At 44.9% G+C, this 17,166-nt stretch overlaps 1 protein-coding gene across 4 annotated transcripts in view; it reads right to left on the bottom strand.

Moving 5' to 3' along the window:
• Mapre2 (microtubule associated protein RP/EB family member 2) overlaps window positions 1-17,166 on the bottom strand; it is a 143,780-nt gene that overhangs the window by 48,679 nt on the left and 77,935 nt on the right. For 3 of the 4 annotated variants that reach the window (XM_013349389.2, XM_005355828.3, XM_005355829.3), the window contains one exon: window positions 10,188-10,315. The exons of the other annotated variant lie outside the window; for it this stretch is intronic. In XM_013349389.2, coding sequence (XP_013204843.1) covers window positions 10,188-10,308 — 121 coding nt within the window. In that variant the 5' untranslated portion in view covers window positions 10,309-10,315. The remainder of the gene's footprint in view (window positions 1-10,187; window positions 10,316-17,166) is intronic. 4 annotated transcript variants of the gene reach the window in all.

Genomic DNA, 17,166 nt, shown 5'->3' with positions numbered 1-17,166 from the left:
ACCTTCCCAAGTCTCAGACACCCTCCAACAACACTGTTCCTTCTGGTTCACCTTCCCAAGTCTCAGACACCCTCCAACAACACTGTTCCTTCTGGCTCTCATCTTTTGTTGTAGTTTAAGTCAGAGAGGCCCTGTGTGCTGCTCCCAGGGATACTGGCTCCTCTCATTGCTCGTGACTTCTTTTCACACACTCCTCTTTGAGCTTCTGACATTCTCATACCTAACAATATAACTGTTTCCCGCCATCTCAACAGCTGCATATTGACAACTGGATAGCTCTCATGATAAAGCACAGTGGATTCTGAGACTGTCTGTACACTACACTCACAGAAGCCTGCTATCCCGTGCGTCTGCCTGGCCACTCTTGGAACTGATGCTCCTGCAGGATTGCATCTGCCACCGGAGCCCAAACTCCTAGTGGAGGAAGTGTCCCTGTGGGAAACCAAGGCTCACTAAAACAGAAAGTGATACTGCAAAATATAGGGTTCTATTTCCAGCAGGTCAGCAGAAACCCTCCGTATGCACAAACCCAACGCTTAAGAGCTCAGCGGTGAAGCCAGGGAAGGGGTAATCACATCACGAGACCCGGAGTTTAATCCCTAGAGCCCACATAAAAGCCCGTACTGAGGCATGAGATTGTAATCCCAGTGCTGGGAAGGTAGCAACAGGCAGATCCCTGGGTCTCACTGGCCAGCCTAGCTGAACTGGTGAGTTCCAGCCCCAGAGAGAGACCCTATCTCAAAAAGGAAATGACTAGCCAGCCTGAGAGACCCTGCCTCAAAAACTATCAGGAACAAATAGAGGAAGACCTTCACTGCTGACCTTTGACCTGCACATACACAGGAATGTGTATCCCTCTGTGGGCTTGCACACTTCCATACAAACACATACATACATGCATGCCCACCTATTCCTCCTCAACACAAAGAGACATGTGGAGGGCCACTAATAGCTAGCCGGGCGATAGTGAAGCTAATGACACGTGACAGTCAGTGAGAGTTCTCAGTGGCTTAAAGTGCTGCCTAGGTTACAGAAGACAGAACACCTCCTCTGTCTCCCAAATGAAAAGTTCAGAGCAGTCGAAATCAAACTCCAAACAGTCCTTGTCTGGGATGTAGGATAAATATTTTCACTAAAAGGTAAACCGTAGAGAAACACCTAGAGCGCACCGTGGCTGAAGACTCACGGTATGGACGAGGGTTGTTGTGTATGTAAGTGTTACTTAGAAAACTAACTTCCGCAGAGACTCACCATTAAAACGGTGCACTGAAAGTTGGAGCATCCATGCCAGACATCCTGATTCTAGCCCTAGTGTCATCTGTCTGTCTGTCATGGTTTATCCAACTGCCATACTACCTCACAACCCCTGTGTTTAGACTCGTGTCTTAATGCTTCAGGGAAAAACACAGGGCTTCAAGCTTGCCTAATGACACAGACGAAGATTCCGACAGTTGAAGGCACAAGGAGATGGCAGCTGAAGAGTAAGCCTGTGGGACCGAGACAGTAGCAGAATTTGTACCTGCGGAGGATGGAGCCAGTCCTAGGTATTTAGTTTCACACCATTTATTTCCAACACGTGATTTTTGTTCGGGCAACATGCTGATAAGATTTTACTCCACATATCCTGCCTCGTGCAGTGACACTTGGCTTCCACAGCCGAGTCCAGAAAGGGGAATGGGAATGGGGCTCAGACAAATGTCCCTGGCTTCCACGGAGCTCGGTACTGAAATGGGAAGCAGAGGTCTGAGTCCGAGGCCAAAGCTAAAGCTAGAATTTAGCTTTCTAGTTGAGGGTGGGGGAACTTAAAGCAAGTTTTTACCACAAATAAAAAAACAAGTTAGGAAGGTAGAGACTGAGTTTTCTTTTTCTTTTAATTTTATTTATTATGTATATAGTGTTCTGGGCACAAGATCTTATTATAGATGGTTGTGAGCCATCATGTGGTTGCTGGGAATTGAACTCAGGACCTCCGGAACAACAGTCAGTTCTCTTAACCTCTGAGCCATCTCTCCAGCCCGAGACTGAGTTTTTTTACTGGGGTCATGAGGACAGAAAGTTCTAGACAGCGATGACACCAGGGTACTGTCCCACCCACATGCATTAGGAAGGGCTTTTTATACACTTGTTTCCAGTACTGTGCCTATACTTTCACAGGCAAGGTTTTGTTCTATTTGCCTGTTTTTGTTTGTTTGCTGCGTGAGGTGGCACACACCTTTAATCCCAGCACTCGGAGGCAGAAGCAGGCCAATCTGTGAGTTCAAGGCCAGCCTGGTCTACTTAATGAGTTCCAGGACAACCAGGGCGACTTAGCGAGTCCCCTAAAACATCCTTCCCAATGAAAATTATCACATTTAAAGGGCCAAGCAACTGAGTTCTGAAAGATCAGAAAAATATTGCAATCCAAAATTTCAGAAAAACAGAAAAATATAACAGAAAATCCAGCAGAAACACAGCCCCCCCCCCCAAGTGTAGAAAAACACAGGGACAGAGATATACTACGGGAGTCAGGACAAACGTCTAGGGAGAAAAAGGCCATCATCCCGCAAATGGGGTCAGTCAAACTCATAGCATTATTTTTCAGTCCCCAAGGTCAGGAGCAAGGAGGAAGTAGGCATGCAGGAGCCCTCAAAGGCCATTTGAAGCCAGGGGACAGACTGACGGGTGTGTATGGACAAGTGTCAGTTACAGGCAGGTGAGCAGCAGGCTGGAAGTGCCTCAGTGAGCGTCAGCGTGGGTTACTAAGGAAGGCTTCTGGGACCAATGCTGCCTTCTGGCTCTAAGCATCCTCCGAGGAGGGTGCCTCATAGATGCCATTTTAAAGCCTTGATTTTCAGAATGCGTCTGTTTTTTAGAGCACATAAATTAAGGGTAAGAACACCATTTTCTCAGAGAATTTCTCCTGAAACTGTCAACATCACTCCAGGGACAACGTGAGGCCAGGTGTGGTACTCCACGGAGGGGCTTGAGCACATGCAAGTGGAGTGGTGTGCACAAGCCTGCAGTTCACTTTGGCAGAGCACACCTTTGCAGGCGACTCTTCTGGTGACGGGTTCCTCCTGTCCCTGGAACTGGGTGCCTTGTCAGCCTTCTTCACGTGAGAACTATTCTGTCCTCTGCTCTCAGGTCAGGGCTCCTCGCTCTTGCCGTTCCTCCCAGTCCAGCTCACCAGGTGTCTGTCACATCAACAGTGTCCTTCCCCAGTCCAGCTCACCAGGAGTCACACACACCAACAGTGTCCCTTTCCCAGTCCAGCTCACCAGGAGTCACACACACCAACAGTGTCCCTAGCAGCCTTCTGCAGAAGTTTGCTCCTTTCCCCACAGCTCCCCAAGAGGGGCCCTAAAGGCTGGAGATAGTTCAGCAGACCCCGCTTGGCATGGAAGGCCACCAGCAGCCACAGAGAACTTGGGAGCAGCTACCACAAATCATCCATGCACACTGCACTACATGACAGAATACTGATGTATAGTGAGCAGATTTATTGACATGTCCCAGGTTCGTCCCAATACGCTTTGTTATCTAAGCACAATCCCAGTAATAAAAGAGATTCAAGTAAATGTGAGGACTGCCCAGCATTTACTTCAGGGGCTCAGTCAGAAGACCAAAGCAGAAATGAGTTAACGAGGCGATGGGGTAGGGAAGACGCAGGAAAGAACTTTTTTTCCAATGGTGAATTCTAATTTATTTAAAGTTGACATATGTACTTTCTCTAAAACTTGGATCGTTTATTTTTCTAAAAATCTAAAATAACTCTCACTATAGTAGAATATACTTTTTTCTTATAAAGATATTGTTTTTTTTTTAAATAGATCCTGGTGAATGAATTCAAAATAGGCAATGTCTTCATTGTAAGTCAAGCTTGGTGGCTCACACTTGTAATTCCAACAGTTAGGAGGCAGAGACGGGAGGACCTAAGTTCAAGGCCAGCCTGGCTTACTAAGAATGAGTGAGATCTTGTCTCAACAAATCAACACAAAAATAACACCAGTAAATCCCAAACAAAGAAACAAAAAAGTCAAAACCCAAACCAAAATACAAAACAAGACAAAAATAGTATTTGGGGTTATGTGTGGTGGTATATGACTGTAACCGAAGGATCCAGGAGATCACTAACCCTCACCACTAGATCACCAGGACACACTTGGGAAGATGAGACAGGGGAATTGAAAGTTTGAGGCCAGTCTAAGCTAAATGGGAAAACAGTCTCAAAACAAAATGCAACCAAATAAAGTAAGCATGTTATAAAACAGACAAATCACAGGGCAGGGGCCCTAAGGGATGTACCCAGCAAGTCTTAAAACCCACAGGTACTTGGCTCCACCAAGGCTTCCCACAGCCATTAAAGAAGCTACCTGGGCCCTGGAGTCAGAGCCTCAGGCCTGAAAGTCAATGGCATTGATACAGGGCTCCCGTTAGCTCCAGAACCCACACTGTTCTGTGGAGGAGCATGCCCCTCTTCTCTATGCACAATCATACAGTGAGTGGCTTAGGGACAGGCGGAGCCCAGCACACAGGACAGCTGTGAATCTGCAAGACATTCAACCCGAATCCCGACACACGTACATACATCGACCACACGTAGTAATTTCCCCAGGTAACAGAAAATACTGAGATCAAAATACACAGCACAGCTAAGGACACTGCTTTGAACTGATTCCTCTAGTTATTTTTGTGATCTTATTAAGAATTCACAATTTATTAGTTTAAGTTTCTAATAACATGTCATCACTTTTGCTTTATTCCTGTTATCTGTGTGATGTTATTAAGTTCAACGTGAATGTATGTCCTTTGACTTTTCAAGATATAAAAATATGTACACACCACACACACATACGGAGCTTTCCATAAAACACACACTATATCTCAAGCCGTCTGTTTTCACTTAGCTGCTTGGTTTTCATTTGTCTTTATTTATGGGGTTTATCATCACGCTGAAGGGACTCCAGTGGAGGCTGAAAATGGGATACAGGGTGTCAAAGCAAACAGTCATGTGACACCTGCCCAGTTTTCGGGAACTGTTTGGTTCCTCCCAGAGAATTTAGCCAGTCTCTGGTTCCTGGAGGTATCTTATACATGTACAGTGGCTTCAAACCCGTGTTCACACACTCTGTACTGCATGAATCCAAGGACTGAGCATGACTATGTGCCCTCCCGGAGGAAGGGGCACAGGCTGCCCTGCTGTGGGGAGCTGTGCACTGAAGAAGCTCAGCATCCTACGTGGGATCCTGTACCCTGGGCATCCCACCTGACTAGAAGGACAACCTTTCTGGGGTACCTCTTGACCATCTGCCACTCTGTCACTCGGGAGCACCTGCCATGCCCCAAGAGTCGGATGTCCTCACCTCCCTTATTTTATGCTCTCCTTGGTACATTTTCATGTCTCTTCAGTGGCACTGCACTTACCACTGTGGTCTCATCTTGTGCAGGGCAGGAGTTGGCTGCACAGAGTCTGAAGCCCTCAGGGAGAATGGTCTTGGCCTATTTATCTCAGGGTCCAAAACATGTTTGCTGTTTAGCTATAATCAGAAGGAGCACAGCAAGGAGATGTGGCAACTGTTTCCAGGATCAAGCATGCCAATGTGGGAAAAAAAAAATCATAAATCCCAGGTAGCAGTTTGGTAAGTCAAGGTAAATGTATACTCCACGGTGCCCCAGCATGTTCACAAAAATTCCAGGGCAAAACCCCAAACCAAATGAACCCAGACAAACACCCCCACAATCTCACCAATTTATGTTTATCTTCAATAACAAAGTATCAAGATAATAGAAATACACAAAATTATAAGGGAGGAAAACCCCTCTGATATTTCTATATTCTCTACTCAAAAAAAAAAAAAAAAAAAAAAAAAAAAAGCTGTATTTAGCCAGTGAATCGGTGGAGACTTGAATATGTTACCCACTGCAGCGGTTCACCCTCCGGCTGAACCACACCTAGACATGGCCCATCATGTGTTACCCCTCTCTTCTCCAATTATTTGGTATGCTTGAAACCAAGTAAATGAATTTCGAAATTAGCTGGTCAAATAAAATTAGGGAGAAAAATATCTAGCTTAAACAAAATCTACAGGATGCCTCTAAGCACAGATAATATTCCATTAGCACACAATAGCTAACCACAGTCATTCTGAAATGGCTCGCTTTCTTAGAGAAAACAATAAACCTCTGATTTTATAAAGCTAAGTGAACTCCTGGGCCTGCAGACACTGACGGAATATCCTTACTTGGTTTCAATAAGAGAGAGTCAGTAAGATCAGCCCTACTAAATTTAGCCTCTGAGCTGATTTCATCACTAACCCGGCTTCTCTGCTGACACAAGAGAGAAGGCCCAGGGGACCCAGCGCTAGGCTGGAACCAACCTATTTAACAAGCACAGATCTGTAGCCAAAAATGGTCACAAAGAACCTGCTACCTTGCACAGGAATGACTACCAATCAGGGTAAGGCCCAGAGGGCTCATCCTCCACGTTCCAAGCGTGCCTGATGACCACACCTGCGAGAAGCCCAGTGCGGGTTACAAATCATATTCCCTTCTACTGGCTCATATACTGATATTTGAAAATGCAACTATAATTTCAACAGCCAAATTCAGAAGCTTTCCCAGAATAAGAAAAACAAAAAAGAAAAAAAATTCTAGAAACCTGATCCAACACAAAGCTTGAACCAATCTGGAGAAACACATATTGAACTCGAATCAAACCCTAATCATTTTTCTACCTTTACAAAAAGTCAATCAAGAGAAACATTTTAAAATTTCAAAACTGCTTTCATCTAGATGGCATTTTATTTCAATCCCCAGATGCTCAGGCAAACAAGCGAGCCTTCCACCGGCCACGGGGCCAGTACGGGCTGAGTGATGACACTGGCAGTGGTCCCCGGCAGTGTGGAAGGCCTGCTGGTCTCTGCTGCCAGGGCTTCCTGTCCTGTGAGGGGGTGGGGAGCAGAGGAGGAGGATGCACAGATGTCAGAAAAGGGCCAGCTGGGAAGGCTAGCTTTGCAGTTACACCCAGCCTAGGAGAGAAGATCCAGACGCAGCCGTGAAGGGTGTGTGTGGTGAGGGGGGTGTAAGTTTAAGTTTTAGAGGAAGCATAGGGCGGCAGGGCAGGGTGAAGGGTGAGGAAGAGAGGCAACCCTCTGCCTTGTCCCCCCTCCCCCTGCACACTGCCCACTTCTTTTCTGTCATCTCAAGTCGAGGAGGATGCTTTTAGGAACTTTTAGCACCATACTGACCTTTCCCATCTTCAGTACCTTAGTACATCTACTAAACTGGTCTGAACTAGAATTCAAACAAAATTCCCCCTTTAAAGCCCTATACATTCTCCCAAGACGGAATGAAAACAGAAAGTTATCCCGGAGCTGAACTAGTGTGATGTGCTTGTGGCCAACCTCCCATCCCACAAGGGGAAATCAACATGACGAGATTTCAAAGCAGATTTAGGTGGCCAGCAGTAGAAAATGGAACAGCCCTCTGCTTTCCTTGAAACAGATTGCTTTTTGCAAGAAATAAATGCAATCCGAATATACATACAGATCCGTGACCCAGATTTAATGTTCAAAGAAAGTGGTCATAAAGTTACATCCTTGGGAAACAATAACAAGAAATAGGAGTGATTAATTTTTGTTATTTTGAATGTATTACAAGGTATTTCCATGTGATTTACTTATTTCTTTTCTTATTACGGTGCTGGGCATTGAACCCAGAGCCTCGCACACATGAGACAAGGGCCCTACCACTGAGCTATGACCACCCCAGCCCAGTACTCTTACTTCACAGAACATTTAAAGATGTCTATGGGGAAGAAAGAGATGTCAGGAAAAGGCAGAATGTTCAGAAGCACATACATCGTAGTTTTATTTCAGCTTTTTGGAAACTGAAGAAAAGTTGATGTTCATTTTTTTCTACTTTGCCTTGTATTTTTTTTAAAAAATTATTAAAACTTTATTGTAAAGAGCTTCCAAATTGTCTATGAATGCGCCTGATCTCATCTGATCTCGGAAGCTAAGCAGGGTCAAGCCTGGTTAGTACTTGGATGGGAAGAGCTTCCATATTAGACACACACACACACACACACACACACACACACACACACACCCCAAATGTAACCAGTCTCAGCCTATACATCTCAGTGGAACTTCTGCACAGTTAGAAATCCATCCATTCTTATTGATGTTTGTTTTAGCGTGGGCTTTGAGAGAGATCTATTAGCTGGAAATGGGCAGAGGGGAGGAGGGCAGAGCGGGAACCACCAGGTGTGGAGTTTAAGTCTTCAAGGGGTGGGGGGACGACAGCGTGGAAAATAGTCTGCAGAAACCCATGCAGGTGACCTTCGAGTGTCTTCCCAGGGCACAGTACGAAAATCAAATACCACATAAGCTACAAGGAACCAAAATAAATACCCAAGATACATTATACTCCATAAATCTGAGCATTCCTGAGCATGATGAGGACAAATCACTTAGGTCATTGGTCTTGGATTTGTTCTCATCTGAGAGGCACTGGCCTACATGCTTTCAGAGTCTTCTAGAACGAGAGCAGAGAAATGAGTTCATAAATAAATAAATAGAAAGACCACTTCTTCCTGCCAAATGCCACTGCTGAAGACAAAATTAAACTAAGAAGATGGAATTGGTGCCGGACAGGTTTGGGAGGCCTGCACTTGACTGTTAGGGTTTGAGGTTTCTCACACACACAAGCACTGCAAGCTGTGGAGAGACCACTGCCTGCCTTTCCACAACAGGAACTCACACTGGTTCCCCAGTCAGAAGTGCGTCTCAAAGCAGAAAGGAAACATTACTCTATTACTGGGGACTTTGCAAATTCCGATAGTACTTCATGAAATCATTTTTTTTTTTTTTTTTTTTTTTGCGTATGACCACTGGAAAGAGTTCACAGTCTGACACCAACAAGCAGGCAAAAACAGAACTCTCTGCATCTAAACACCTTTACAAAAACAAATTCATAATACTATATTCCCTAACATCATGTCCATGTTAGGGCCACAGGCAGAGAAAGGTGTCTCTTTTTCTATTAGCTTACAAGAGTATTTAACTTGCCAATGACAATACTTTCTTTTGATTTGCACTCAAAGCTAAAGGCACATTACTTTAACATACTCAGACTTTATTTTTGAAATTGCACCTTCCTTCCAAACAGGTTTAACCCAATATGCATTCCCGCAGAACTACTCAGTATCAGGTACAGTCAGGTGCGGGCATTAGACAAAGAGTAACTGCAGGCCCATTCTTAAGACTCCCCTGGTGCCTCCAGGGACCAGAGAGTCCACAGACACAGCTTGACAGGTGTGATGGGGGGGTGGGGTTGGTGGGAAACTACTGAGCCAGGACCCTTCCCAGAGCTGACAGGAGGCGAGGCAGAGGAAACTGTGAACAGGATGTTACTACACACACAAAGAGGAGGAGAACTCCAGGCTGCCAAAGGGAAGGAGGCTGTGGAGAATTCAGTGTTACGCAGTGCTGAGGCTCCGGGGAGAGAGACGGGTGATGGAATTGAGAAGGGCAGTTAGAAGACCTAAAGATCCACTCTGGGTTTTGTTGCTGTTTGTTTGTTTGTTTGTTCCTACAGACGAGCATTCTAAGCTCTACCCCCAGCTGCTTTTTGTTTTGGAACAAGGTCCCACTAGGTCACCCAGACTGGCCTTGAACTGCTTGTAGGGTCCTGAGCAGCTGGGATTCAGGCCCTGCATCACCAGCCCAAGCTCCACTGTGTTTGAAGCCACATGCTTGGTGACAACAGGGCCATGGAAAGGAGGCTAGGAGCCAGCATTCCAGAGGGGTGTGGCCGGCAGCAAGCCAGAAGCAGCTCATACACATCTGGACAGCTGTGTGCTCTTAGATGGTCTCAGACATCCTCCCCCCACAATGTTCTTCTTCAGGTATAGCCAAGTTTTCCAAGTATAAGCTATATTTATATGTATGTTTTTGTCTCACTCCAAATATGTCACATGTGGCTCCTAAAAGACACATTCGATTGCCAGTGAGTTCACTGGGTACATACTAAAGACAGCCTCTTACCTGAACAGATTGCCAATGAACACATCGGGTACATACTAAAGACAGCCTCTTACCTGAACAGATTGCCAGTGAACATATCAGGTACATACTAAAGACAGCCTCTTACCTGAACAGATTGCCAGTGAGCACATCGGGTACATACTAAAGACAGCCTCTTACCTGAACAGAGCTGCTCCACCTTTGTGTAGTTTAGAGAGACGATGTCGTTAACCCACGCAATGATGTCATGCCTGCTCATAGTCTCCTGGGTTATCGAGGTAGAATACACGTTGACCGCCATTCCCCAACTAGGACAAAACAAATGAAAATAAGTTTATTTACTCACAAGAGAAAAAAATACCTTGGAAATATAAAAGACATGTAATCATGAAGGACATTACTGGTGGAGCTTTACAACGAAGCTTCTTCTTGTGGGTCCTGACGCCCCCCCCCCCCCATACCCCATGGTAGAAGGGAGAGGGGCACAGGGAGGTGGTGAAAATCTGGCAACAGTAAACGGTTTCGGAACACGCAACAGCCAGCACTTAGTTCATAATCGGATGTGTACTGGACCCACAGCCCTCCCGGCAGTGCTTGGCTGTGTTCCTTCAGGAGTTGTTGTTCCGACCTTCATGCTGAACGTGTACCACGCGCACTCCCAATTGCCCGCCGTGACACCTCGAAAGGCCAGCAAGCGCTGCCTGAGACACCCTGGCTCGGATCTCAGACTACTGTGTTTTGTTAAGTGACGTCATTTTGGATGTACGTACAAAGCTTGCTGCTCTTACAGAAACACACTGGCTTCATTACAGAAAACAAGGCTTTTAATATTTTCCCGCTGTCAGTCCTTAGCGCGTAAGTATCAGAACAATGCATTTCTGGATTGTATTGTGCTAAGTAAGACCAACAAGCACATCCATCTCCAGTATGCAAATTTGCTTTCATCTTTTTTTTTTCTGTCCTTTCTATTTCTTGAGACTGGGTCTCACTATCTAGTTCTGGCTGGCCTGGAATTCGATTTGTAGACCAGGCTGGCCTTGAACCTGCAGTGCACTTAGGCCTCTGTTTCCCATCGCTAAGATCACAGGTGTGAGCTATTTTGCCCAGCTTTGTGGTGAAAAATCACAGGCTTATCAACAGACTATATTAAAGTTTATTATGATTTACTGTCATAAATGTCTGAGTCACGTACCCATTTTACTTACCTACCTAGCTGAGCTCAGTTAAAAATTTCTCAGGTGAAAGGGGGTTTGGAGTTGGAAGTTTCATCAGCCTTGCTCTAGAGGGAGCAGCAGGCCCGACTCAGCCAAACCCACCCGCTGTCCTTTCTCCTCACAATTCCTTGTTAACTGCTTATCTGGACCACATTTCATGCAGTTTTTCCCTGTGGTACCACGTCACATTTCTCCCATCTAGACTCTAAAGTTCTTCAGGCTCTGAGATTCTTCATTTCTAACAGAATTTAGGGCCTCATTTTTGACTTTAAGTCTTTATGGGACATTAGGTTACTTGGCTTACAACACGGTGTACCACAACAATCTTGTTTCTTTCTTTCTTTTTTTTTTAAATAAAAAAGATTTGTGTTGCAGGGTGGTGGTGGCGCATGCCTTTGATCCCAGCACTCAGGAGGCAGAGGCAGACAGATCTCTGTGAGTTCAAGGACAACCTGGTTCACAGAGTGAGTTCTAGGACATCAAGGGCTACACAAAGAGAAACTGTCTCAAAACAAAACAAAAAATTTATTTGTGTGTATGTGTGTGTACGTGCACATATGTAAGTGTAATACACACAGAGAACAGAAAAGGCTGCTGGGTTCCCTGAAGCAGGAGTTGGAGGTGGTTGTGGATTAGCAAAGCAATTGAACAATTTAAGTTCTGCTTAATGGGCCACCCTCGGTGGAGAGTGGAAGAGTGGTGCTGGTGTGATTTGAACCATGGGGGCCTGGATCATGGAGGTTTCAGAGAAGAATGTTAGTACGTGGCCTAGAGAGTGGTCTTGTGATATCTGGGTGAAGAATGTGGCTGCTTTTTGTCCTTGTCCAAAAAGTCTGCCTGAGGCTAAAGTGAAGAGTTCTGGATTAGTTCTGTTGGCAGAGGAAACTTCAAAACAACCTAGTACAGACTCTGTCATGTGTTCATGCTTATAAAGCTTTATAATGAAAAGGAGCAAGACGAAGTAAAATTTTCAGAGAAAAGGAGCACCAGGAAGTGGAATGGAGCTAAGTCCTGTGTTCAAGGAGATGAACAGATTAAGAAAGGGCTGGAGAGATGGCTCAGTGGTTAAGAGCATTCATTGCCTGCTCTTCCAAAGGTCCTGAGTTCAATTCCCGGCAACCATGTGGTGACTCACAACCATCTGTAATGAGGTCTGGTGCCCTCTTCTGGCCTGCAGACATACACACAGACAGAATATTGCATGCAAAATAAATAAATAGATAGATAGATAGATAGATAGATAGATAGATAGATAGATAGATAGATAGAAATGGAATAAAGGGAGTGGTGGCTTCAGGGCAAGATGCCACCTACCTGTTAAATTTCCAATTTAAAGAAAAGAATTTAAAAAAAAGAAAGAAAAGATCAGAGCCAGGGGCAGTAGTGCACACCTATAATCCCAATACTGCAAAGGCAAGGCAGAGGCTGGCAGGTCTTGGAGTGCAAGGCCAGCCTGGCTATAGATCCAGTGTCAGGACAGCCAGAGTCAGACAGTGAAGGAAACCATAGAAAACAGAAAGCTGGTGAAAATGTAATTGAACGGAGGGGCCATGTTCCAGTCCCAGTAAGTGTCAGAACATGGCAGCACTGGCCATGATTCAGGCTTTAAAGTTAAGGACAGGAGAAACAGGTCATGGGTTTTGCCTCTATAACTATGGAAGGCCACTGAGACCAGGCATATGTCAGGGGTGTCCTTGAATGGGGGCCTAGAGAGGTCATTTCCTGAAGCTATGAAGTTGAAGCCTCGATTGTCTTGGTGATTCCAGATGTTGGAGATGGCAGAGCCATGGGATACCTGCAGAGGAGAGCTGCTAACAGGTAGTGGAACCAGCCCAAGAGAGAGAAGTGTGTTTACAAAGTTCAGTCTACAAAACTGAGAGGACCTGGAGATCTGAAGAGCGTTCGCATCAGGCATGGAGTTTGGAGTTTGCCCAGCTGGTTTTCAGTGTGGCTTCGGCCCAGTGTTTCCTCCCTATGCTTCCTCCCCTGGGTTATAGAATGCGAATATATATCCTGTGCCATTATATGTCGGAAGTATGTGATTTGCTTTTTGCTTTTGATTTTACAGGCGATTACAGTTAAGAGATCATAATGAATTTCAGAAGAGACTTTGAAGCTAGACTTTTAATTAAGTTTGAGACAGTTAAAGACTATGGAGACTTCTGAAGTTGGACTGAATGCATCTTTGCATTATGATATGACTACAAGCCTTTGGGGGCCAGTGAATGGAATGTGGTGGTTTGAGAAATCTGGACCCCAAGGGGACACTGATAGGAGGTGTGGCCTTGCTGAAGCAGATGCGATCTTGTTGGAGAAGGTGTGTCACTGTGGAGGCTGGCTCTGAGGTTTCATATATGCTCAAGCACAGTCAGTGAGATAGTGTACTTCCTGTCACCATTGGATCAAGATGTTGAATTCTTCTGCACCATTTTTGCCTGCATGCTGCCGTACTCAGAACCACCATGCTCCCTGCCATGATGATAATGGACTAAACTTCTGAAACTGTAAGCTGCCATCTCAGTTAAATATTTTCCTTGTGGGGCTGGAGAGATGGCTCAGTGGTTAAGAGCATTGCCTGCTCTTCCAAAGGTCCTGAGTTCAATTCCCGGCAACCACATGGTGGCTCACAACCATCTGTAAAGAGATCTGGTGCCCTCTTCTGGCCTGCAGACATGCACACAGACAGAATATTGTATACATAATAAATAAATATTTTTAAAAAAATATTTTCCTTGTAAGAGTAACTGTGGTCATGGTGTCTCTCCACAGCAACAGAAACCCTAACTAAGACAGTCTACTTCTTGGAGTCAGCAACAATCAATTTTTGACCAAGCTTGTTTTCCTTATAGTTCCATCAACTGCCCTTGGCCAATCCCATTTCTGGCTCAGGCCATATTATTTTACAGTTAATGCCAAGTATTGAGTCATTTCAGTTATAGATATTTCAGAGATTTGGAAAGATGAAGACATTAGAAAACACTAAGCAATCAACACAACAGTGTTACTACACTGGAAATGACCGTTGTGTTTAACTGACACACGGGTGTGGTTTGATGTTGCCTTGGTCTTTGCTTTCCTATATCCTCTGATTTGATCTGCATGCTGTGTCTGCTTCAGGCCCTTATCTGGGGAGCGAGGTGAAAGAGTCCTCTTGCGGCGTCTGAAGTTCCACTAGGAATCAGAGGCTGTCCGGCTCCTTTTGTCAGGCTATTAGACAGAAGACATTTGCCAAGACCCAACAGTTCATTAGTGACTTCTAACATATTGTCTGCTGGTCATTCTTATTATGTGTGATGATCCCACAAGGAGGAATTCCATCCTGAGAGAGCCTGGGGTCAGGGGTCAGATCATAGACACAACCCAGAGCAGGTCCTGATCGCTTCTGTACTCTGCACTGAATATTCTCTGGCCAACATGATTTTTATTTTTATTTATGAAATATAACCATGAAGTACAGAGTTTTAGCAAACTTGCTATGCTTTAGTCTATTGCAATTTAAATCTTGACTGAGAAAAGATACATTTGAGTGTGCATGGGCCTGTGTATACGCTTATTTGGGTTGGCCTTTCAGTTCTTTGGATAAAGTCCTTCCTTATTTTCTGTTGTGACAAAATATTCTAGGCTCAACTGGTAACTTCCCTACTTCTGACCTAAAACCAATTGTTTCTCCCAGGGCTTCTGACTCCTTTCTGTAACAGACAGTATTTGGTGATATAGAAATAAATGTTTTAAACATGACTGGATGAAATACCGAAATCTAAAGTGTACAGGCTCTCTGCAAATGTCCTTTATGTTTCTTGTGCTTGGAGTTGTTTATTTGCATTAACTGATGCCACTCTGCTTCCCACTTCAAGGAATTCAGTGGACTTTACAGTCATGAAAACAGCATCTACACATCGTCTAAGTTCTCTTTCCCCGAAGACCTGAGAACAACCCGCCAGCACCGGATCCCAGATAATGCGACCGTGAATATGACTTCTCTAAAGGTTCTTCTATTAAAAGTTCTTTTGTTTTCCAGTCAATAGCTTTTGCTGTTTTCTTTAATGACCACTTACTAAGTGAAACCACTTACTTGTACAACGTGATCACCTTTCACCACCTTTAATAAATTATCTAAAACTTTACTAACAATAAATAATTCAAAATTGAAAGCATTTTGGCCCGTTTGATGTGATTTTTACAAACTGACGTAACTTTTGGCACTCAATGTACTTTCCTAATGATTTTTTTTCACGTGGTAATAAGAAGCCTTCACATTTCCCAGCAAGGGACAGATGGAAGGTGAAACATCAAGGCCCAGAACTCAGTGGCATCCAACCAGGGTGATGAAAATTTTCTTCCAGGTGATTGAGAATCAAAACTAAACACAAAGCAGGGAAGATCTGTCTGACAAATACAGTTACAGTGGTAACTGAGTAATGGTTGTAGTTACAGAAGACGAAGAACACCAAATATGATGGGCAGATGAGATTAAAAAATACATGGGAACAACGAGGTGGTCCACTGCAGCCCAGCCCTGAGTCACCTCCTTCCAGACCCAAGGTGATGATGTTCTCCCAAGGGCAACCGTCCCTTCACAGCCCAACCATTCACTCAAGTCACTCAAGTAAGGCATGCCATGGCGTGGAAGAACACATGAAGACGGGGGGGCAGACAAGGAGAGTAGTGTCAGATGTGAGCTTTAGAAATCTCTGGTTAACTAGCTATCCGTCCACCCTCTAACTTCTGTGGTGATACGTCTCCAATGAACACACCTACAGTCGCTGGAAATGCTGCCCATGGGAGGCCCTTGTGGGGAAAGCCAGTAAGTGGATGGAGCACGAGGAAGGATAACCCAATGAAAGGCAGAAGCGCTCCAGCCTTTCTAAAAGAAAACATGGCTGACACATTCAACACATTCCAGTAAGTATCTGAATCAACAGCAACAGGATCAATATAGATGCCTATGAGCTATTTATGTTGACTGGAGCACTGTCATAATCTATGTTCTTCCAAACTTCGGGAGGATTTATTTATTCGCTATCATACAAAGGATTAGATTTCACTATAGTAATTTCAAGCAAGATTTGTTTTTGCTGATTCTCCTATGGACCTCGACTCTCTGGCTCCCTGCCCTCCCTATTGCTCTTTCGCTCACAGAGGCCCCTATTGATTTTCATGTCATGCGTTCTCTTGCCTTTGCTGTGTTCTATTTGCCCCCCTGATGGTCCTGTCTGGTCTCAGAGCCTCCACTCACACCCACATGTAAACACTGAAAGTAGGGTCTACATGACAGAACATTTGTGCGAGTGGGTTCCAACTGGCTTAACAGAACGTATTTCATCAGATACATCCATTTCCCCAAAAGTTTAATTTTTCTTGATAGCTAAATAAAATTCCTGTGTGTGTGTGTGTGTGTGTTATATCACATTTTCATTACCCACCCATCTGATGAAGGACATCTAGGTTTGAGCAGAGCAGCAATAAACATGGATGAGCACATGTCTCTGTGGTAAGATGTAGAGTGTCAAGGAGTAGTATAGCTGGAGGTTTAATTGTAACCCTCTGAGAAACCTCCACACGATTTCCATGTTTGTGCCAGTTCATGCTCTGACCACTAGTGAACACTGTCACCCAATCCTCTCTAACACTCTGCCGTCCATCTTCTTGATGCAGGTGTTCTGACCAGGGTGAAACGGAATCTCAGAGTCTCTCTTTCAGTGAGACACCTCTGTGATCACTTGACTTGGTGGTGTCATTTGTTAGCTGTCTAGCCATACACGCCAGCTTTCCGATTTTAGGCCTGACAGCTTTGGCTTGGCATGCCCTCTGCCCTGAGAGGAAGTGTCCTTGTGAACTCTCAGCCAATCACTGTGTCTGTGCCCCTCCCCCACCACGTGTGTGTGCATGTCTCTCTCCGTGTGTCTGTGCCCCTTCCCCACACGTGTGTCTGTGTGCATGTCTCT

The sequence above is a fragment of the Microtus ochrogaster genome, chromosome 18 (assembly GCF_000317375.1).
Source record: "Microtus ochrogaster isolate Prairie Vole_2 chromosome 18, MicOch1.0, whole genome shotgun sequence".
NCBI classification, from domain to species: Eukaryota; Metazoa; Chordata; class Mammalia; order Rodentia; family Cricetidae; genus Microtus; species Microtus ochrogaster.
The sequence above is the reverse complement of the archived record's forward strand: the minus strand, read 5'-3'. Positions and strand labels throughout refer to the sequence as shown.